Source organism: Camelina sativa, chromosome 16 (assembly GCF_030686135.1).
Source record: "Camelina sativa cultivar CO46 ecotype springtype chromosome 16, ASM3068613v1".
Taxonomy (NCBI): domain Eukaryota; kingdom Viridiplantae; phylum Streptophyta; class Magnoliopsida; order Brassicales; family Brassicaceae; genus Camelina; species Camelina sativa.
Window position 1 is genome coordinate 9,245,246 of NC_141895.1, and position 23,309 is coordinate 9,268,554.

The 23,309-nt window shown below is 36.1% G+C and overlaps 3 protein-coding genes and 1 pseudogene across 5 annotated transcripts; 3 read left to right on the forward strand and 1 right to left on the reverse strand.

Annotated features, from left to right (window-relative positions):
- The first annotated feature begins 3,933 nt into the window (after positions 1-3,933).
- LOC147925355 (uncharacterized) lies at positions 3,934-6,053 on the forward strand (annotated as a pseudogene).
- Positions 6,054-6,321: 268 nt separating this feature from the next.
- On the forward strand, positions 6,322-7,038 carry LOC147925356 (uncharacterized). Its single transcript, XM_087492582.1, has one exon. The coding sequence runs from the start codon at positions 6,322-6,324 to the stop codon at positions 7,036-7,038; it is 717 nt and encodes a 238-aa protein (XP_087348708.1).
- An 8,950-nt stretch (positions 7,039-15,988) lies between these two features.
- On the reverse strand, positions 15,989-18,479 carry LOC147925357 (uncharacterized). The gene is made up of 5 exons (XM_087492583.1): positions 17,979-18,479; positions 17,282-17,866; positions 16,858-17,104; positions 16,707-16,783; positions 15,989-16,609 (listed from the first exon to the last, which is right to left on the reverse strand). Exons 1-5 carry the CDS (start codon positions 18,408-18,410, stop codon positions 15,989-15,991), a joined length of 1,962 nt encoding a protein of 653 aa, XP_087348709.1. The 5' UTR covers positions 18,411-18,479.
- A 1,079-nt stretch (positions 18,480-19,558) lies between these two features.
- Positions 19,559-23,122, forward strand: LOC104759009 (putative receptor-like protein kinase At2g42960). 3 transcript variants are annotated; one of them, XM_087492470.1, is made up of 7 exons: positions 19,559-20,081; positions 20,550-21,196; positions 21,281-21,385; positions 21,468-21,590; positions 21,669-21,839; positions 21,925-22,054; positions 22,837-23,122. In XM_087492470.1, the coding sequence occupies exons 2-7, from the start codon at positions 20,562-20,564 to the stop codon at positions 22,882-22,884; spliced, it is 1,212 nt and encodes a 403-aa protein (XP_087348596.1). In that variant the 5' UTR covers positions 19,559-20,081; positions 20,550-20,561; the 3' UTR covers positions 22,885-23,122. The 3 variants fall into 3 exon arrangements, with proteins under 3 accessions (XP_087348596.1, XP_087348594.1, XP_087348595.1); XM_087492468.1 differs by lacking the exon at positions 22,837-23,122 and adding an exon at positions 22,118-22,407; XM_087492469.1 differs by lacking the exon at positions 22,837-23,122 and adding an exon at positions 22,118-22,407 and having other exon boundaries at positions 19,759-20,081; positions 20,216-21,196.
- Positions 23,123-23,309: the final 187 nt, after the last annotated feature.

Consider the following 23,309-nt stretch of genomic DNA (forward strand, 5'->3'; position numbering starts at 1 on the left):
CGATTTAGTTTGTGTGGCACGTGCCACATGCTAAATCCTGAAAAAAAAAATTGCATGGGATTTAGTTATCATATATATATATAGTTCATAAAATAATAATAATTAATTATTGTGCTACATGCTGAAGTGTGACGGAACTCTTTTTATAATATAAACTAAAATTAAATGTAAACTATATCATAATTTAAGCTTAAGCTAATATAGGTTAAGTCCAACTATTTTAAAATTATTAATGATTCAAGTCTAAAACTCAAAATTCTATAAACTTTTTTTTTATCAGGACATATACCTAGTTTTCATGAGTTCATCGACCGCAATACAACGCACGGCTGCACCGTAGAGAAAGATAAAATTCTTCTTCTTCTATTTTTGATTGTTTCCAGTATTATTTTTGTCTTCGGTTATCTTCTTATCAAATAGCATATAAACAACAGTAAGTTATTGATGCAAAACTTGTCGTTAAACAAAATTCCTTTTAAGTGTTATTTTTGAATGTTACTTCTATAGTTCTATTGATTTTCAGCTCAATAATAGATTCAATAACTTCTTCAGCAAATGAGCTTGTAAGTAAGGTTGTGTTGGAGAATGCTCCAAAAAATAATCAAATAGTGTCTCACAAAATTCAGACTGATCTAGTGCATTCCTTTGCTTCTTGTTTTGTGATTAACTTTTTGAATAATAGATTCAATAACTTCCTCTGCAAAAATTAAGTATTTTTTTATTATTTTCCTTTTTTGATTTTTTTTGTAAAACTGTAAAATTTATTCGAAAACTGTTTTTATAACAAATACAGCATTTATATATATATATATATATATTATATGAAAATTATGGTATTTTTTTAGGGATAATTGCATTTTGTATACCTTTATTTGGCCTTCAATGCAATAGTAGATCCCATATTTGATATTTGAGAAACATAACCACTAAGGGTACTGAAATTACAGTTGACTCCCTTACGACCAAACAAAAAACACAAGCCGAAATGACAGATGTAACCCGAAGGAATTCTGCAATAGATTTATTTAAGGTAGATTACAAATTGAGTATATGTGAAGACATAACTGTAGGTCTACTCGTTAATTATAGTTTAAATTTTAATTAAAATTTTATAAAAAAATAATTTGATAAACCTATTGACCAAATATTAACCACATAGACTTCCTGCATTGTAATAAAATAAATTTACCTATAAACGATTCACATTAAGGGAGGAAAGGCTGATTAGGTTAAAATTATATGATTTAGGGTTTTACTTAAGTAAACTTCTCTGTAGAATTTTCGTGGTCGACTTTGTTATGCCATCAATTATTAATATTATATTAATACCGATAATTTAACCAAACCTTTAGCTGAACCTAACCGAATTTGTACCGATTCCTTGTTTTTAACCTAACCGGATAATTTAAAGATATATATACTTCTTTCTGTAGGTCAAACCTAGTTTCTTATGTGATCTGTCTCTCTCTTCGAAATTTCTCTCCCCAAAATTTCTCCCTCAAAAATTTCCGAAATTGTGTTCTCGGAAATTCAGATTCTCAGACTTCTCTTTTTGAATCTCAAGAACATCTCAGATAAGTATTTCTTGGTTTATCGTTGGCGATTTGCTTTTGTGACGGTGTAGATATTTTTGTTCGTAAATATATATATGTTCTCATCGTTTTTTGTTCATTTTACACACAAATATGGGGTTACACAGCTACACTCAGCCATCTTCTAGTTCTTTGCAAGTATGGAGTGAAGGTCCACCCGAAGTAAACTTTCTTGGCCTAACAATTGGAATTCCTGACAAATGTTTCTGCGGAAGGGAAACCGTTATGAAATGTTCCACCACAGCCGACAATCCTGGAAGAACTTTCTTTGGATGCAATAACCATTAGGTTGTTAGATTGTCTGGTGGTTGATTTGATGTTATTATTTGAGTATATAATATTCTCATGGTTTATTTATTTCTATTGTATAGGATGGAGAGGACCATATTATGAAATGGTGGGATGAGGCTATTATGCAAGAACTTCAGGCAATGAGAGGTGGACTTGCTGACCAAAGGGATTCTATAACAGCCATCCTGGAAAATGATGAAATGTTGTGGGTTCAGCAGGAGCTAGACAAGGTGAAAGACCAGATGAAAGAATTACGTCTGTCAGTTCGGCGTGTAAGGGGGGTGGTCGAGAATGTCTTAATCGCCGGTATAATATTCATCGTGGTATTAATCTCATTGGTTTTGGTTTCGTAGATCTTTCAATTAAGTTTTAAAATCTGTGAACCTTTCTTCATCGTGTCTGTTTGTTTGAATGGCGTCTTTATGTTTGTAATCTGTGAACTTGCTTCAGTTTTTGTAATAGTTGGATGACTTCGTTGATTTCAATTCAGTTAATAACTGTTTACATATTGTCGGAAAATTAAGATTATGAAGTCTACTACTTAATATGTGTAAAGAAGTCAGGCGTTGAAGTCTGCATATTGGTTTTCTTCGAGGTGACGGTTTGCCTTACTAATTAATTATTTATATGTAACTGTTCATTGCAACCGCTTCGTCTCTTATATATAACCCAAATAGTGGGTCTTGAGATTATTTTAAAACTGCAACCAAAAAAAGTATCCTTCCTCTCTCATCTCTTTTCTCTTAAAAAATTTCATCCTCACGACTGAGAATTTGGTGACTGTTCACGGACCGTACCAACAAAGTGATATTGATCTTCCAGTTTCATTGGAACGGTCAATATAAATCATCACAGCCACGAGGAATTGGAGACTGTTCACGGATTTGGTAATAATAGAAACTTTCTCTATATCACTTCGTTTTAAATATAATTATAAGTATAGAATTCTAACATTCACGGTTGGGTAATTATTAGAAAATTTATATTGAACTTCATCGAAGTTAACGATGTATTAATTTGGTTGATTAGATAGATTTGCAAATAAACGGGTTCATCACAGTTAAGTGAACATATATCATAGAAACGGGTTCATCGAAGTCTACGATGTATTAATTTGGTTGATTAGATAGATTTGCAGGTTAAAGTATGTTTCAGTTTCCCAGGAAGAAGTCTCCTTGAGAAGTCTACTAGATCGTACATGTATTAGTTTGGTTGATTAGATAGATTTGCAGGTTAAAGTCAGTTCCCCAGGAAGAAGTCTCCTTGAAAAGTCTACTAGATCATACATGTATTAATTTGGTTGGTTAGATAGATTTGCAGGTTAAAGTATGTTTCAGTTTCCCAGGAAGAAGTCTCCTTGAGAAGTCTACTAGATCTGACATGTATTAATTTGATTTGATGGGCTTGTAGACGGTTCAATTTCTCTTGGAGAAGTCTGCCAGAGAAGTCGTAAACATAATCATTACAAGGTATAAATTGATTTGACGTTAGTTGGCGGTAATATTATATTTGTTTAAGAAACCGATAAGCGGGAATTGATTTACCGATAAACGGGATCCGGTTTTAAACGGGTTCTTTACAATTTTCCGATAATGTTTCGAGTAAAACGGTTTTAGTTTTAGAAACCGGGATTATTATAATTATTATTATTTTATACAACCTAAAAACTCAGATAAAAATATTGTTATCTCTAATTTCGTCTTCATTTTCTTGTTAACTTTCCTCTTCCGCTTATCTATTTTGCTTATCACTAACAGTTGATTTTCCCTTTACTATTGTGTTAAACTTGAATCTCTATCTTTCAGATTGTTTTTTTGACTTCCTACGCTTAACGTTTCTGTACCAGATCTCGCCGAACTCTGTATTATCCAACCCCGCCGCTTCATCTTAACGTCTTCGCCGTCGTTTCATATTCGATTAAACTGAAGGTTAGCTTCTTTCAAATCGATTGTAGACTTCCTTTTCAATTCAATTGTAGACTAATCGTTTTTGTCTTTCTTATATCTCAAAACCCCGCCAAACATAATCTTATTTTGCCTTATTTTGCAGAATGGAGGAGGCGAACAATCCAAAATTTCCCCGGAGGTTTTTCACGAAAGGAGAGGAACCGTTGTTGTGTAAAAGCATCGGATATTACAGCAACGATACGAAGCTGTTTGATGAACTGTACGAAGCTCTCGCAGAAGATGAATGGGATGAGATTCGAGAGTCTCCACTGGGTGTCTTCTTACAGTTCAACCGTCTCAAATTCGAATGGGCTTCCAGACTGGTTCACTATATGCTCAGCTTTCAGCTAGTCTGTAACAAAAAGTACGAGATATGGAGTCTGGTTGGGTCTAACCCATTAAGATTTTCTTTAAATGAGTTTGAAGCAATCACTGTGAAGCAATCACTGGACTTAACTGTGAAGATGTTGAGTCCTTGGAGCAACCATAGGTTGATGTTACAGACGAGATGGAAGATTTTTGGGAGAAGCTTGGAGACAGTTTAGACATCGGTCCGAGTATTGATCAACTCGTCGCAGCATGTAAGAACGCTGCCGAGTGGGATAGAGTTGATCGTATTAGGTTGGGTTATCTAGCCATCTATATTGGGTTTATAGAAGCTAGAAAATCCTCAATGCCCACCCGTCTAAATATGGCTAGGCTAGTAATGGATTTAGATGCATTTAAAGATTATCCATGGGGAAGAGTTGCTTTCAAGAATCTCATCCATTCTTTGAAGAAGGTGGACATTAACAAGAGTTACCAATTAGACGGGTTTGTCGAACCTTTGCTGATTTGGGTATATGAATCTATGCCGGAATTTGGTAAGGAATATGGCGATCTGTTGCCTAATAAACCTACTCCACCGTTGCTTGCTTACCGTGGTTCCCGCAGTAGAAAATATGTCAAAGAGGGCATTCTAAGACAGGTACGCATAGCAGTAGATTCATATAATATATTTGTTTGATGTTGCTGTTGGATTTGAACAGTTATACTGTTTTATATCAATTGTAGACTCGTTTCAACCACTTCAAGACCATTGGTGGCATGAGTACCCCTGTTTGGGAAGATGATGAAGCAGATGAAAATATTGCTAACATTATGAAAGCATTGACTTGGAATTTTGGTCGATGGAAGTGGGGGAGAGGCTTGTGGGAGACAGACGGTATTTATGCGTCTAACAATTCGAAGATGAAGGTGGAGGATAAGGGTTAGAAGAAGAGAGCCGGTACATTTGATGAACCAAGTGGGAAGAGGCACTGTCCAGATACTTCAACTGCCTTGGATATCAATATCTTGGAATCCATTAAAGATGAGCTCGGCATCTGGGGAGCAGCTCTGACTCATGAGATGAAGGAGGGATTCAGAAGTTGCGATTTGAGGTTTGACATGCTGAATAAGAAGGTGGAAAGCCTTGCTTCGGATCTTTCCAAAACGAAGGGAAATGTAACTGGTGCATCAGATGTCAACACCAACACAAAGGAACAGAATGCTCCTGAAGCTACTGCTGAAGAGGATGAACCTAACACTCAAGAAACCACGGATATGGTTAGTTCTGAACACTTGAAAATTCCTACTACGATTCCTCACAAACATAATACCAGGTACAAGGCGAAGAAAAAATAGACTTATAGAGGTTGTCAACCTCTCAGACTTCTAATCAAGTGTATTTGTTAGACTTCATTATGTGATGTCGACTTCAACTTTATGTTGTCTTTGTTTTGTCAAATTCAAGACTCTTAAACATATGTCAGATATGTTTGATTTAATTTTATTTGTTCACATCAATGATCATGTAGTCTTTATATTGGAATTTGCAGAAACGGAACCCTTCTCCATCTGTGACCGTACGGATAAGAAGGTAACAAAAGAGGATAGCCCTGATTCATCTGACACTGATTCAGACCCACCTCTGTTCCTTCGCACAGATATCCCAACAGCAGCTGACTACACTGCCAGGGCTAAGAAGCAACAACCACGGGTTGAAGCTGCTATGCTTGCGGCACAAGGCAAGGCTGAAAGGGTTAAGAGACTGGCGTCAAGTCAGCGTTCTCCATTCGTTGGTGATAACACAGCCAAGACTATCATGGGTAGTAAGTCAAATACGTCAGCATATAATCCTTTTCTTAAAGCAGACAAGGAGAAAAAGAAGGTTTTGCTTGACTTCTTAAAGGAAGATCCGTAAGCCTACTACATTTTATGTTATGTTGCATGAATATACGTTTAGAATATATTGGTTCATATATGTTTCCAAACCATTCTTCATCCACAGGACGTACAGGAACAAGGTTCCAAACAAATCCCGATGTTGTCTTTGGTGGTACGAACTGCAGACAAGAACAGTGTGGCTTAGAGATTCGGTAAGTCTACTAGTAAACTTTTTGAACTCGTTTATGTTGACAGTCTTCAATACTATTTAACTGTGTTTTAAAATCCATGTGATTATCCAGCACATGGATGCGGGTTTGAATCTACTGAGACAACGATACACATCACATCCTGAGAGGTTTAGATCGGATAGAATTGCCTTCCTAGATGCTATGTTCACTCATATGTGGTCGACGAAGTATTTTGACTTTGAAAAATCTGAGCCGAATCCTGATGGGTCTGGAAAACTTCTGTCGGGCGGTGCCTTCAGTTACCACGCAGGTGAGTATCCACCGTATGCCCAGTCTAACAAACAATGGGGTATGGAAGTGGACGATCTGTACGCGCCGTTAAACATTAAATCTGAGCATTGGGTTGCCTTGTGGATATCGATTCCAATGAGACACATCGTTATCTGGGACAGCATTCCCAGTTGTTCTTCCGATGATGAGCTTGCGGCTGCAGTTCACCTGATAGCTGTGATGGTTCCGTATGTGCTGCGGGAGTTAGCCAGTCATGACCACAAACCGATGTACCCGTACGAGAAGTTCACCCACGAGCGAATCACAGCGGCAGTGCCTCTGAATAAGAAGCCAGGTGACTGTGGTGTTTTCACATTAAAGTACATAGAATTTCATGCACTAAGACTGTCGTTTCCTTCTACATTGTGCGACGCAAACATTCCATGGATAAGGGAGAAGCTGGCTTGTGACTTATTTCACGAGATTGAGTGTCGTGGACCAAATGAGTCAAATTACATCGAGGATTTTGGGCTATATGATCCTCCCCCAATTCGAGACTAACTAAGAACTTGTTTCTTTCTAAATTTGTATGACTTATGTATGACTTATTAGGATGATGTTTTGTTTCTGTTGGGGGATCTTGTTATTTTGTGGGTTGGATATATTATTAATTAACTCGGATAATGGGCGGTATCCATATATTTTTTGTGGGATCCTCCTTATTAACCTCTATGTAAACGACATTACCATTCTTCTATTCATAACTATCTATTTTCACTAAAACAGTGGTTCATCCTTATGTCCACAATTAAAGCCAAGGTTGCTACAGAGTTTCAACAATGCCAGCAAAGCGTCTGTTTAATTGTACATTTGTCTGTTCCTCATTAGTTAGTTATTAAAATATTAATTATTTATAGTCTCTGTTAAACAATAGCTTATCATAATAGACATCTTTATGAAGTTAACTTATAGACTTCGAAGGAATATTGTTGTTCAATCGAATTAGAATTTCATTTTGGTAGTTAAATTTTATGGTTAACTCTGATGATAGGATGCTATCTATATTGTGGGATCTTTTTATTAATATAATGTAAAACAGTGCTTCATCTTTATGCTGTCGGACCTAATGCCGAGGCATCTACAGAGTTTCAATAAATGCCAGCAAAGTGCTTTTTTACCTGCTATCCCTACGATACTCACTCTACACTGTTCTCGAAACCGTGAAGCAAAGTAAAATAATATAAAATGTGACAGCTTTCTAAACTTTATAGGGGAATGTGTTATTTTCAAATCTTAGTAAAAATTAATAAAATAATACAGAAAGAGAGAGAAAGTGGTTACATATAAAAAAGAGAGAGAAAGAGGAGAGAACCGAAAACGTTTCTTCTTTTTTTTTCCTTTTTTGTTGGTCGCCTCTGTTTATTTTTACACTTGTCTGGTCCTCGTTAGTTAATATTTAAATATTAATAACTTGTAGTCTCCACTAAGAAATAGTGTACAATGAAAGCCAAGTAGACATATTACTGAAGTTAACTTATATACTTCTAATGAATATTTGAAAATAATGGACATGTAGAGTTGACCAATAGAATTAGAAATATATATTCATTATTCATGTAGAAATGTAGAATTGACAACTAGAAATAGAAATAGGTAGAAAATAAAAAATTAAATACAAATAGGAGTTTGGGTGATGCAACTAATCGTCGAGACGGACATCAAGTTTGCCCCAATCAATAGGAGGAGGCACCTTACACTGTTTGACATCCGCTTCTGCAACCTCTCTCATCTCCTCTACCCTCTTGTGCTCTGCCTCAAAGTCAACAAGTTGTTGACCCAATATTTGATTCAGTTGAGATAGTTGAGCGTCGATCAGATCCACTTGATGCACAAGGGCGGTGGCCTCTTCCTTCTTCTTCATGTGATCTCTCATCATACGAAGAATTGCTTTGTAGCGATCCTTGTCTCTTCTTCAACCATGACTCTCGTCCTCTCAAACGCTTCTTTCATGGCATCAATTACTTCCTCTTCCCACTCGAAATCAGAACTACTTCTCTTACGCTTACTGGAACTCTCTCCGGCCATAGCTCGTGAACCAACTTATTATCTTGTTATCGAAGAAGGAGATGCAATAGATTGAGTGGAAATTGAGAGGATATTTATAGATCCAATGATCGAAGAAGAAGATGATGAGACGGCAATGATACAATGAATGTAGATAAATCGAAAGGGTACAACGAATGTATAGATAGCGAAAGGGTACAATGAATTTAGAGATATCGAAAGGGTACAACGAATGTAGACTTGAAACAATAGCATACATCGAAAGCTTAATAGACGTCTGATTGAAGTTAAATTAGAGATGGTGTACACATCCCAAGACACATTGCGATGACAACAATGAAACCTATCCAAGAAATAACCATGAATTGTCGGTGCATTTTTCCCTTGCTTTGGCTGTCATAGCCTCACACTCAAACTGTATCTTATCTTCCTCATATTTTTTAACCAAATCAGAGTTCACCAAACCATTAACAACTTGTTTATTCACTCAAACTGTATCTTATCTTCCCAATATATTTTGAGGTGCAACGCTTACGGTTAGCTACGCGGTCCACAATAGAACATATATGCACGTTAAGATATTTGGTGACCTAAAAAGTGTTTGGATCATTCTTCACAGTGGCTAGGACCCTCCATGTGCATCCTGGAACAGAGCATATTACCACCAACAGAGACTTTGTTGACTTCTTAATTTTGAAAGAGAATTTTAACATTACCGCGGTCAAACGCACCTCAGATATGACGTCAGCTTTGCATGCAAAGCATTGACCTACTTTCAGTTGGTCTATCCAAGGATTATTTAACTGTCCAACAATACCACCAAAAAATGGTTTCCCTTCTTCAGAATCTAGTCCAAGGTCATCTCCATCTCTTCCGTCATCTTCATCTTTAAATTTCCCGTACTCACTGTAATCGAAATCCATGTTATCAACATCTTTCGGCTTCTCATCTGTATGATCAGTTTCATGACATTCTTCTGCACATTCATCTGCACACTCATCGGCACCTGGATCTACATCGTTACCAAATTCAGCTGTTGGCTCTCCATTGTCAACAGAACGAGAGTTGAGCGGCATAACCGGATTTCCATCCATGTAATGCGTAGAGACGCAAAGGCGAACAACATTCCTACTACTAAAATCTATCAAGTTCTGAACTGATCTATCATTTTTGACATAGACAGGAGGGGTATCTTGAGGCAATTGCTGAAGCATCATCTCTGTTAAGGGATACGATAGTTGCACCATATTTGTTTCTTTGTCAATCAGATAATCTTCTACAGCCATTTCAACAAGCTCAGCGTATGTACAATCGTGCCACAAAAAAAACATTCTCCCACCTTTGCGTCCATCCATGTCAAAATGCCAAGACCCATTTCTCGTCAACCATACTCTGAAAACAACAGGTATTTGCGCCATTTACCTGAAAGAATAGGCAGCAAGCTAAAATACCATAAACCCTAAACCCTAAACCCTAAACCCTAAACCCTCAACCCTTAACCCTCTAAGGAAAGCAAAAAGTATAAAAATTTTATCATCGTCAAAATATACATAGGCAATTACATAACCGATATAACACAAACGAACTAAAAAATCAAAAAAAAATCTTTATAAATTTCCAATTAAGACAATTTCAATTGTACAGACTTTAGAGATAAATACAACAGTTTGAGTTCCTAAATAATGTATAATTTAATAACCTAACTGCCTATGAAAACCAAAAACTTGATTTCTCCATATGTATAATACATAATCATTTCAAAAACATACAGAAGCAAGTACATATCATATGTCAAAGAGTACAACAAGAAAATCTTTAAAATTATTCACCAACTTGTTGCAAATTGGTTTTCAAATTCTGAGGACTTCATGTTGATGTCAACATTGTACACATAAACAAGTCTCTATACAGAGACTACTTGTGAAGTCTATTACCTGTGGTCTATTTTTGCAATTACAATTTAATAAAGCAGACACCTTTTGAAGTCTACTATTATTGTTGACTTCTTTTGTTGTCTTCCTTTGTTAATTTTTGGGTCAGTTATGTAATTCAAAACATAAAAAAGAGTAGAATTCTTTGAAAGTTTCAAAAAGTTAATTTCGATTGCACTCTACACTGGTTATTTTTGCAATTGACCAAACCATTGACTTTGTAGTAGACTTCTATCTAACAACTTCGTAAATCCGTCAACTATAAAAGTTAGACTTCGTTGTGGTTAGTTTTGCAATTGACCAAATTTGACTTTTCACAATTAGACTACTTATGAAGTATCCAGAAATGGTGACTTTGTTTGTAGTCTGCCCTGGTCATTTTTGGAGTTGACCAACATTTTAATTTTTTCACTAATAGATTTCTTTTCCAGTCAACTTGGTAATTTTTTATAAATAATATTATGGTCAATACTTTTATATTTTGGTCAATTGCAAAACTAACCACTATAGAAGTCTACTACCTTTTTTCATGCAAAGACTTCGTCTGACAGTCTGGACTAAAAAGTCAATAATTTGGTCAATTGCAAAAATACACTTTAGTAGACTGTAAAGGAAGTATCCGTTAGAAATATTATAATGCAGTCTAAGACATATTTTTTTGTTTCCAAATGAAATTAAGGAGACTGACGTTTCAGTATACGGGCTCGAAACTCGATAAACTTTAAATTGCAAAACTCACCAAATAATAGACTTTACATTATATTATGATGGTTCAACTAACAAATGAAGTCTAATTTCAACAAAAACACAATGAAAATCACGAAATCTACCGGAAAATAACCTGACGGTGGTTGTTCGCAATGTCAAACACCAAGGACGTCATCTTAAGTCACCACGGAAGAAACCCAGCGCCAACTTAATCACTATCCAAGAATCATGATATATAACAAGATAAATTTTTTCTAGGATTAAAATGGAGAGGATATGGAAGAAAATGAAGTTCTCTTAGCATTGACTGTTATTTAAGCTTACAAATTCAGGTTGTTGAAGCATTAAGAGCTTCAAATTTGGTTGTTCATGGTTGTTGGAAAATTGATGGCGGTGGTACAACCGTAAATCAAAGAAGAAGATGAGGATATGGATGTAATAAACATTTTCGCAAGAAATTCAAATAAATCATCAATAATGGCATTTTTGTGAATACAATGAATGGACAAGGATTTAATAGAGAGAAAGTAGCAAATGTTGGAGAGAGAAAAAAGGGGTCTAACATTGCAATTGACTCAACTTTGTAGTCTATTTTTGCAGTGTCCCATTTTTTTATTTCAAATTGATTAATTATGAAGTTCATGAAGTTATTACTGATGGGTTTTGTCTGTCAAGCATAAAATTACGGTATTATTTGGTTCGTCACGACTTTATCTTACTAGTAGTTTTGTCAAATATTTTGAAGGGAAAATTAGAAATAAAGGAGTTTTTGCCAAACATTTGTCCATATACACTTTTTTTGAAGATTGTCAATTATGACGGAAATGCCCCTACTAATAGATTTAGTGAAGTTTTTAGGAGTTTAAACCAAAAAACAAACAGTAAAGTCATGTTAGTATACAATGTGCAAAAAAAATTTTGAAAAAAAAAATGTTTTGAGTGTCAAAAATCAGTTTGTAAATTGATGATTTCTGGTCTAAATTGTTCAGAAAAGACTTTCTACGATTTTTTCAAGTTCTGAAACATTCATTCTACAGTTTGTACATGTTCTACGAAGTTTAGAGGGAAAATTTGTTCTAAAAACTTCAGAAACTGAATTTTGTATGTTCTACCAAATTAAGAAAATGTATTCTACATTTTTCTTCATTCTACATCAATTCAGAATATATTTTCTACGTTTTACCTTGTATACTAAAAGAAGTAGAATATATACCATAAACATTTTAGAATTCATAATCTGTAAAACTTAGAATACTTTAGAAATCGAAAGAAAATAAACTAAATAAGGAAAGTGAATATTTTTTGAATAATCGTAATTTATGGTTACGATTCTGTATTTATTGTTTAGATATGTTCTAATATATTTTAGAATGTGTATTCTAAATTATTTAGAAGAAACACAAAAACAGGAAAAATTGACATTCGACATAACTTATGATATCGTGATCGGGTGTTTACCATCTCTTCCACCTTCCACAAAAATTTCACTTAATTGTTTATGATGCAAATCTACGTTACTTGTGGTGTATGGACACTAGGTGCCAACAAGGAGTGGAGATTTATTGATGATGAAGAAAAACGTGCGAGATTACTGACTTTGCAACCCACTACGTCTCTTGAAGAGTTGAAGGTGATGGTTTCAGAAGACTATGAAATAGAGCAAAGTATGTTTGATGTGGAATTCAGTAATTTACCCACAGAAGTTAAAGTTGATTCTCCTCCCGTTGTATTGACAAATGATAGAGGAATGAAAATTTTTCTTGCATATCTGAAAAGGAAAAACATGATTCGGTTGTGTGTTACGTTCAAAGGAATAGTTGATGATGATAGGAGTAAATTCCAGTTCGATCTGAATAAGGACCCACATGATACAAGTGATGGTGATGGTGTGGGAGTTGATCTGGGAAAATCAGTAGCTATTATTTCAAGGAATTCACATAAGCTAACTAATGTTGTATTAGAAAAGCCTACTGATGCTAATCTTGGTGATGCTGCTGGTTCAAAGTTGGAAGATTCAATGGTAAAGAAGGGCGAATATTTTAGCAGTAAGGAAGCTTTACAGGCTACTATGGAAATGTATGCAATTATATATAATTGCGACTACAGGATTAGAAAATCAGATAAGAGATGGTGGTGTATACGTTGCATTGAGAGTGCTTGTAATTGGAGGCTCCGGGCTGAGTGTTTACAAGCGTCTACATATTTCAAAATCAACAAGTTTGTGGGTAACGATACATGTACTCCTTCAAAAAAAATCATTTTGTAGGATTCCATCTGCAAGAACAATTGGACATCTCATTAAGCAAAGTTATGAGGGTGTGAAGGAAGGTCCTAAACCGATTGATATAATTAATATCATTCGTTCAAGGTACGGCTGCGAGCTAACATATCACCAAGTTTGGGAGTCTCGGGAGTATGCAGTTAACGAAGCTAGAGGAATTCCTGAGAAAAGTTATGCTAAGATACCAATATACTTGCACATGCTACAAGAAGCGAATCCTGGTACGTTCACGAATTACGAAATTGACTTTGATGGAAGATTCAAATATCTATTTATTTCTTTTGGTCAATCAAGAAGAGGGTTCTACAAGGCAATGCGGAAAGTGATAGTAGTTGACGGAACATTTTTGAAGAATAAATACAAAGGAGTTCTACTAGTTGCTAAACCTGTAGATGGTAACTCCAATTTGTATCCAATCGCATTTGGAATTGCTGATTCTGAGAATGATTGTTCATGGGAGTGGTTTTTATGCAACTTAAGATGGTTATAGCTGATGAAGAAGGTTTATCATTTGTGTCAGATAGACATACATCGATTGCTAAATCAATTGGAAACATTTACCCATTGGCTAAACATGGTATTTGCATCCACCACTTGATTAGTAATATTATAACATATAATAAGGGAAGAGGTGTTGCTGGTATGGTTGCAAAAGCATCAAAAGCTTATAGAGTTGTTGAGTTTGAGAAAGACTTTGCGCGAATTAACAAAATTAGTCCTGCTATTGGAAGTTATCTAGAGGAAGCTGATGTGAGAAAATGGGCTCGCTGTCATTTTCCGGGTTATAGATATGACATTAACACCAACAATGCGGCTGAGTCAATCAATGCAGCTTTGAGGTCACCCAGAGAGTATCCAATAATTCCTTTGTTAGACAACATCAGAGAAATGATGACACGCTAGTTTTATGAGAGTAGAGAGTTAAGTGCAAAACAAAAAGATCCTTTAACTGTTGAGGTGGATAAAAAGATTTCAAGAAGAATAGAAAAAGGTAAATTCATGAACGGTTATCTGATGAGCAGATCCATGTTGCAGGTTAAAGGTAATGGAGTAGACTGCATTGTTGACTTAGAAAGAAGGACTTGTTCATGTGGAAAGTTCAACATAAGAAAACTCCCTTGTAAACATGTTATAATAGGAGCTTTTGATATAGGCAAGGATCTATATCCTTATGCTGATGTTGTGTATACCACTACCGCATGGAGATCGCAATATGAGGAAACTATTAATCCAATAGGTGTTCCTAAAGAAGAATGGCGAGTCCCACAACATGTTGAAGATGCAAAAGTTTGACCACCTGAAACAAGAAGACATCCTGGAAGGCGCAGAAAAAGAAGATATGAATCCGATGAAGACAAGATAAAATCATCACAAAACTCACAAGGGTCAAAGAGACATAAGTGTAGGCTCTGTGGCAAAGAAGGGCATAACAGAACGACATGTGATATCGTCATATAACAATGGTTTGTGCATCAACTTAAGATTCTTGTTCTTGAATTTTTAGTGGATTTCATTTATATTTACGGTACTCTTTTTGTTTTCAGGTAGTTAGTGTTACTTCATAATCACGCAAAGACAATCAAAAACGTTGTTTATGTTGATCACTTCTATTTTTTTCTTCTTCGATTTTCTTCATGTTTTATTAACAATATTAGTTTGATTTTAGAGCTTATTTCTTCATTTTTTTGTGCATATCCAGTATGAAGATAAAAATTCATTAGAAATACACGATTTAAATATTGCATATCCAGTAAGGAGATGGTGAAGGAGATGGTGTGGGAGATGGTGTGGGAGATGGTAGAAAAGGTGGAAAAGAATATGATTGAGATCATGAGGCAAGAGCTAATGGTTGCAAAGGAGAGTGATTGCTCGAGTATATAAAATCAAAAATGAGAACAGAAAAATTTAGAAAAAGGAAATAATTGTCTGGATTGTAGTCAAAACAACAGAGCTTTCCCATCAATCTTTTTGTGAATCTCCTTCACAAGACGAGGGATGACATGTGCGAATGACTCACCAGATTTGTCTGCAGACTTCACCAGACTTCACGAGACTTGTCTACAGACTTCACCAGACTTGTCTGCAGACTTCACCAGATTTGTCTACAAATTTCTCCAGACTTCACTAGACTTGTCTGCAGACTTCACCAGACTTGTCTACAGACTTCTACAAACTTGTCTACAGACTTCACCAGACTTGTCTACAGAGATCACCAGATTTGTCTACAAACTTCTCCAGACTTGTCTACAGACTTCAGCAGACTTCTCCAGACTTCACCATCAGTGAATTTCTGAACTGTTTAAGATCCTTTGTGTTGTTTGTTTGTTTCAAAGATAACACCATCAAGAAATTTCAAAAGACATGAGTCTCTACATTGTGATTCAGCAAATTATAAATACATTAGAATATCAATAAAAAAAAATGTGGCAACTAATGAAAAATAAAAGTGTAACGACACTTAAAAATTAGCAAAGGTCTACAAACTCAAAAGCAGACACTGGAGGCACATATGTTTTCATTTCATCCACTAGCACATGATCCTTTGCTGCTTCCAAAGATCGACTGCCAACTTCAAACGAGCAAACTTGATGTTTTCATCATCAATCAAATCAAAAGGTAGATTACGCATGTGACACTCGATATACTTTAGGGCATAAACTCCACAATCACAATTTGACCGATTTAATTTAGGTGGCATAGGGACCTCGATGATCTCGTATTGACTCAACAAGGGAGGTTTCCCATCAATCTTTTTGTGAATCTCCTTCACAAGACGAGGGATGACATTGGCGAGTGACTCAACGTGTCTTCTGTTGTGGTATTGATTACAATCGAAGACTTCAATTGTTCTTAGGATGAAGTTAATGCAAACTGAGATCCAATGACTACCGTTAATGAAGACCGGTGCATAAATTCTGTCCAAATCTACATCCCAACTTTTTCCTGTCTTTCCATGAGATGGCAATTCACCTTTGGCATAGCCTAACAAAATTTTATTCCAAACGTGGGTTCGTCCTGCCGATCTAAACTTATTGTAGTCGCTTTTGACGTGCACGCTAAACTGACAATTCATGAAACTAACACGATCCAACTTTAGGCGGCCTAAAGATGTATGCTTCCGAAATATATAAATCATTGCATCCATTTCCTGAAAATATTTAAAGACTCAGGTTTCTCCAACTTAAAATCAGGTTTGTCTAACTTAAAGAATATAATATATGATATTTAAAAAGATTGACACGTACCTCGTTTCCAAGCCATTTGTGGCCCATCATGACTCGGTCAAACAATTCTCGATCAAGTAAAGTTGGACCAGTTGAATGTTTTTGTAAACGTAAAACAATTGTAAGGTTACAAAAAAAATTGATAAATCATAACATGTATATAAAAATGTATGAATCACGTATTCGAGATGCCTACTCCACTCTTCAAAAGCATTCCATACATCATCAGCAACGAAATTCAACACCGCATACGGTTCATCTTTACCCGCATCTCGGGGACTCAGTGTAGGATCAAATCCGATTACAACAGACTTTTGAGATAAGTGTCCTATTGTGTTCTTTAGGTGGTCTTGTGTATCTACATTAAGGTCTATCTCAAGAGGCACAGTAAACAGATTATCTAATTTAAACAGTTCAACCTGTCAAAAAAAAAATTATGAAAGGCTTTGGTTAAAGTTTACAACACATAAGTTAAAAAGTATTATTTTGTGTTTACAACATACACATACAAACAAGGATACAACAAAAGGGAAAGACCACACATAAGATTACAATATAACATGATCGAACAAGGCATTGAGCTATTTCTTACGTACCGAAGTTTTGGGCTTCACTTGTGATGGACTAGGATTCACTTCTGCTGGACTAGGATCCACTTTTGCTGGTCTGGATATCAAGGCCTTGATATCTGATACATCTTTCTCCAATGTTTGCAATCGTTCCCCAAAGGTCTCTGTGAAGCTCTTGAAAGAAGAGTCAATCAACTCCTTAAAGAACCGCTTCATGTCATCTCCACAAGAACAATGTGAAGTTGATGCTCGCTGAGATAACACCATCCTTTTGCGTGTCTCTGCTCCATGATCAACTTGCTTCTTCTTCCTCTTCTTCAAGCTAGACACTTCTGGGGTATTAGCTTGCTTCTCACCACTCTCCAAACCAACCGAAACTTCATTGTCCCCTCCAACAGTCTGAGATTGTTCTTCAACATCCTCAATATTATCATCTTCCACACCATATCCTTCGACACTCTCCCAAATATGATCTCCAAAATCATAGCCAGATCTGATCAAAGCATCCAAGTTGTCCACTTCACAATCTTCAATTTCATCACTCTTCAAATATTCAATGGACTCAAATACATCAAAGTTTCCGGTGGAGGAAATGTATGCATGAACAACATCCTGCGAAAACAAAAACAAAAAAATCAATTCAACATACATTCATGTTCGTTTATCAATTAGTAAAAAAATTCAACATATTCGAATATATACAAAAAAAACATAGTCAACTAACCTTATTTCCAATTGATTTATCTACAAGGAGGAGCTCATCATATGATACTTTTGCAGCACCTTTCCAATTAGAGCATCGACCAAGTGTAACCTTTTTGTCAATTTTCTCTCCCATAAGTTGTCCAATGACAGGAATGGCTTCCATAACCCAAACTTGAAGAGCGTATGAGAAACCATTGAGGATGTAACTTATGGGGTTCTTCAGTTTCTTTCTTGCTTCCATTATAGAGCTAACTAAATGGTCAAAAGCTACAAGACCCCAAGGATAACTCCTAACTTTCTCAAGATCCATGACTAGCTTGATGTATGAATGTGGTATAGCTTTCTTCTCATCCTTAGCCACTACCAGCCCAGCAATTACACAAACATACACAAACCGGATATTATCTTCTTTTTCTCTCCACGATGGAGCTGCTTCAAGGTGGGTCTTCATCAAACTTTGAATGGTAATGATACCACCTCTCTTCAACAATTTACTCCAAAACCCATTATCATCAGTCCATTCCTCTAAATCACCACTAAAATCATCATTGAACTTTAGCCCAGTAACTGCATGGAATTCTTGCATCGAGAATCTAAGCGGCTTCTTACCAAACACAAACCACAGCTCATGTCTTCGCTTAGTCACCAACTGCCTACACATGATGTTGTGTATCAACCGAGCTGAGTACCCAAGACCATTCTCATACAATGCAAAAATACTTGCGAAAACCGGATCACCCTTCACAATCTCATACTCCTCTGGTAATGCGCTCTTGATTTTGTTCAAAATAGACATTCGGCATGAGTTATTTATCTGTCCAACTTGTGGCTCACTTCCATCTTCCATAAGCCGCTTAGGATACTTGTTTTCCATTCCTGCCGAAAAAAAGTAAAACATGAATTAGTATAAATTAGCCACAAGTCAAATAAATCGACAAAGATATGAGACTTCAATTTTGCAAATTCAGTTTTGCAAAACAAAAAAATACAGATTACTAAAAGTATGATTCAAGAACAAGAAAACTATGACTACTAATCATTTAGATGCAAAACAGGAATTTGAAAAGAAAAAAAAAAACACAAGTTCTCGTCAAATTGATAACTATTATAACCAAACGGGATACGACTTTTAATTAGACAATCAGACAATTACAGTTGTATTAAGAAAAAAAACTATACTTTGACTCGTACTTATATCAGATTCTGACGGTGCTTTTGTTGAGAACATTAACATTTGCGACTTAAATAAATAATATATAAACTTTCCACGTTTTATATGAAGTCTATATAAAAACTAAAAACAAATAGTTAAAAAAATAACACATCAACTGAATACGGATACCGCGTTAGCTTTAGTAGTCATGTGGCAGGTGGATAGTCCACTTCTCAGTTTTTCATATGAGCCATGCATGTGTGGGTTAGTTGATGCAGTCTTTGGTAGATTCTTTAATGGCGCAAACTCACATGTCACACATGTCACATGATTCCAAACACCGAGCTCGGTCTTTTTTTTTTGTTTTTTTTGCAATTACCTTAGTCCTTATAATTCATACTATTGTAATTTCCCTATTTAAAGCTCGTGTTTACTAATCATTCACTACACTTTATTCTGCTGTTATGTTTTTTTTTTTTTTTGCCATGTAATGCAATAAACATGACAGTTACTTAATTCCGGTAACTAAAAACATCATCATATTCATCATTCATCACCCTCACATGCAGATTGGACCTTACACATTCCCATGATGTTCTGTGAAATGTAATTGCAACGCAAGGCAAAACATCTCTCTCCCTATTGTCTCTCACCATAAAAATTTAAAGAAAAACAAATAAAAACATTAAAGAACTTTCACTACCTACCACTTGATACCTCCATCTCCTCTTCTTCTCTTATTACCTTCCACCAGATCTCTCACTCCCCACATTTCAAGTTTCTCCTATTTTTAAAATCTTTTCTTTGTTTTATTTTCTCCTCTTCTGGTGTCGTTTATTTGGATATGTTTACAGTTTTAGTGTAGTTGTTGTAGTTACATGACAGCTCCTTACAAGCTTAGATCTCCACAGTCCTTTCGTTATCCTCCTTCCACATTGACACTTGCCTTCAGAAGAGGGCCAAAGAAAGGTCTTGTCTCTTTGTCTGAGCTGTTCATTTCCTTTATTTCTTGCTTCTTGGATTTTCTTCTTTACCGTTTTTCTCCTGATTTTTTTAAGTGTTTTCTTTCTTTTCTCAAATTTGGATTATGCCTTTGGTTCTAGGATATGGAATTCTTTCTCCTTCAAGATTAGTAAATGGGTGTTAATTCTTATAAGATCTGAAATATCAAGATCATGTAATTAAACATTAAATTCTTATCTGCTCTAGTACTTACTCTGACTGTATTGTCTGTTTATATATAATTAAGACCAACATTATTGCTCGTGTTCTTTAATATGTAATTGAGTTTAGCTACTTCTGTTTTGTCCTTTTGTGTGTTTTCCTGGGAATATGTTGTCCCTCTGTGAGTAAATTTCAAATGTGGATAAACAATGGACCACAAACACAAACTTGGACTCTGTTTATCTCAACAAGATTTTGGAAATTTATGTAAAGGTTAGGAAAAATATGGGAGGTGACTTGAAAAGCCAGCTATCTAGAGAGAGCTCTGTCTTTGGACTTAAGGTTTGGGAAGTAATTGGGATAGCTGTTGCTTTACTCATCATAACCATCCTCTCGGTTCTTTCGTTTTGTCTCACTTCGAAAAAGAAATCAAGAAGATCCAAAACCGGTCTTCCCGTCATCCAAACTCCTACGGTCTCCAAGGAAATCAGAGAAGTGAGAGTTGAGCATGTCTCAGCAAGTAACTTTGCTCCTGGTGAAGGCATTCTTCTCACAATTCAGGACAAAAATAACAAAGACGCAGAGAAAGTAATGGTTCATTTGGATATGGGGAAGAAGAGAAGTAGTAGTGGCCGGTCAGGCTCGTTTCATCATTTAGAGATCATAGATAAACATTCTGAGTCGGCTGAAGAAGTCTCGGCTTCTTCATCATTGTATAACGTTGCAACTCCATCTCCATTGTCTGGTTTGCCTGAGTCTCACCTTGGCTGGGGACACTGGTTTACACTAAGAGATCTTGATATAGCAACTAACAGATTCTCAAAGGAGAATGTGATCGGTGAAGGTGGTTACGGTGTTGTCTATAGAGGAGTGTTGCTCAATGGAACTCCTGTTGCAGTTAAAAAGATTTTTAACCAGTTGTGAGTGATCATTTTTACAAGAATTTCAATTTCTTTTTAACATTTTTTTCGTTTTGGGTTTAGTTTGATTGATTAGTTTTGTAGGGGACAAGCTGAAAAGGAGTTTCGAGTCGAGGTTGATGCTATTGGTCATGTGCGGCACAAGAACTTGGTCCGGCTTCTTGGTTACTGCATTGAAGGCACACACAGGTAGGTGAATATTTGTTTAGCCTAGGGGAAAGAAGCCAAATATGTGAGTTTACTTACTAAGACCAGTGGAGATTGTTATTAGGATATTGGTTTATGAGTACGTGAACAATGGAAACTTAGAACAATGGCTTCACGGAGGAATGAGACAGCAGGGATACCTAACTTGGGAAGCTAGGATGAAGGTTCTCATAGGCACATCGAAAGCGTAAGCAAGAAAGATCAATCGTTTAATCTGTTTTGAAATTTCTTCTTCTAGTATACTGATCAATGATTCTCTGTATAGTCTTGCATATTTACATGAAGCTATAGAGCCAAAGGTAGTGCATAGAGACATCAAGTCAAGCAACATACTGATCAACGACGAGTTCAATGCAAAGGTTTCAGATTTTGGCCTTGCCAAGTTGCTTGGCGCTGGGAAAAGTCATGTGACAACTCGAGTGATGGGAACATTTGGGTGAGAGACTTATAAACATTAAAAGCAATCAATCAAGAAGTCTTTTAAGTATCAACGCTAAATGCTTTTTGTGGACGTTTTATAGGTACGTTGCTCCTGAATATGCAAACACAGGGCTGTTAAATGAGAAGAGTGATGTCTACAGCTTCGGTGTTGTTCTCTTAGAATCAATCACAGGAAGAGACCCTGTGGATTATGGCCGTCCTGCTCATGAGGTAACAAACTATTTTCATTTAGTTTAATGAGTTTTAGAGCGAACCAACACCAGAGTATTGTAGGTAAACCTAGTGGACTGGTTGAAAATGATGGTTGGAACAAGGCGATCAGAAGAAGTAGTGGATCCAAACATAGAGGTTAAGCCGCCTACAAGATCCTTAAAACGAGCCCTTTTGACGGCTCTAAGATGCGTTGATCCAGATTCGGACAAGCGGCCGAAAATGAGCCAAGTTGTACGTATGCTTGAGTGTTAAGCTTCTAACTAGTAAACTCCATGAACAAAAGCTTAAACTTAGGGAAACTCCATTAAACCTCCATTAACATGTAAATGCAAACTCAAAAGGTTCAATAACTCTCAGATTACAAGATAGAAATGAAGAACAAAGTGAAAGATAAGATCGGCAACCCTCGCTCACATCCCTCGGGTTCCTCTCTTCCCAAGCAGCCTCATGTCGGCTAACCCCTCACAACATTCATCATATCCTTCTCTTCCTAATAAGCTTCCCCTCTTTATTTATATAGCTTAATCATCTTCTAGGTTCTTCTTAGCCTCCTAAGCAACTTGTCTCATCTCTCACGTGTGAAGTTTGTTGCACATGATCCCAGATAGATTTAGCCCTCCTCACACGTGTGAATTTCTCTTTTACAATTCAGTCCCTGCATCTTATCATTGAGTCTGAAGAATATCCCATTCCAAGAGAGGTTTGTGTTGTAACAGGTGATTTATCCTAACATACACCATAATAGGTGTTGGTTATAACAAGGATTATGTTTCTTTCAGGACCGAAGGCGTCCTAGAACGCGAGAGGGGAGTATGGAGATAAACTGACACTGACATGAGTACTCCAGTTTCAAGATCACAGAGCAAGATCAATCTGCGTAAGCTTTCAATGCGCATCATGATTATGAGCTATTCTTTGAACTTGTTCTTTTGAATTTTGTGTTATTTTTTACTGGTTTTGAATTGAGATGAGTAGACCATAGAGGATTGTTTGTACATGGAAACATGGTTTGTATTTGGAGCTCCTATATCAAAATAATATATTGGTGTGTACAGTATTATTGCATGAGCTCTTCAGACTCTACTCTACTCTACTAAATTCACATGGCAACCATTGAAAGCAAATTAGCTCACTAACCAAAATAATCCATTCACCAAGTGTTGACCAATACGATCAAGTTTATCCACTAGATTGACGGTGTCCTCTAAAGTAGTATAAAAATTCATTTATCTTGTTTTTCTTTAGGACGTAA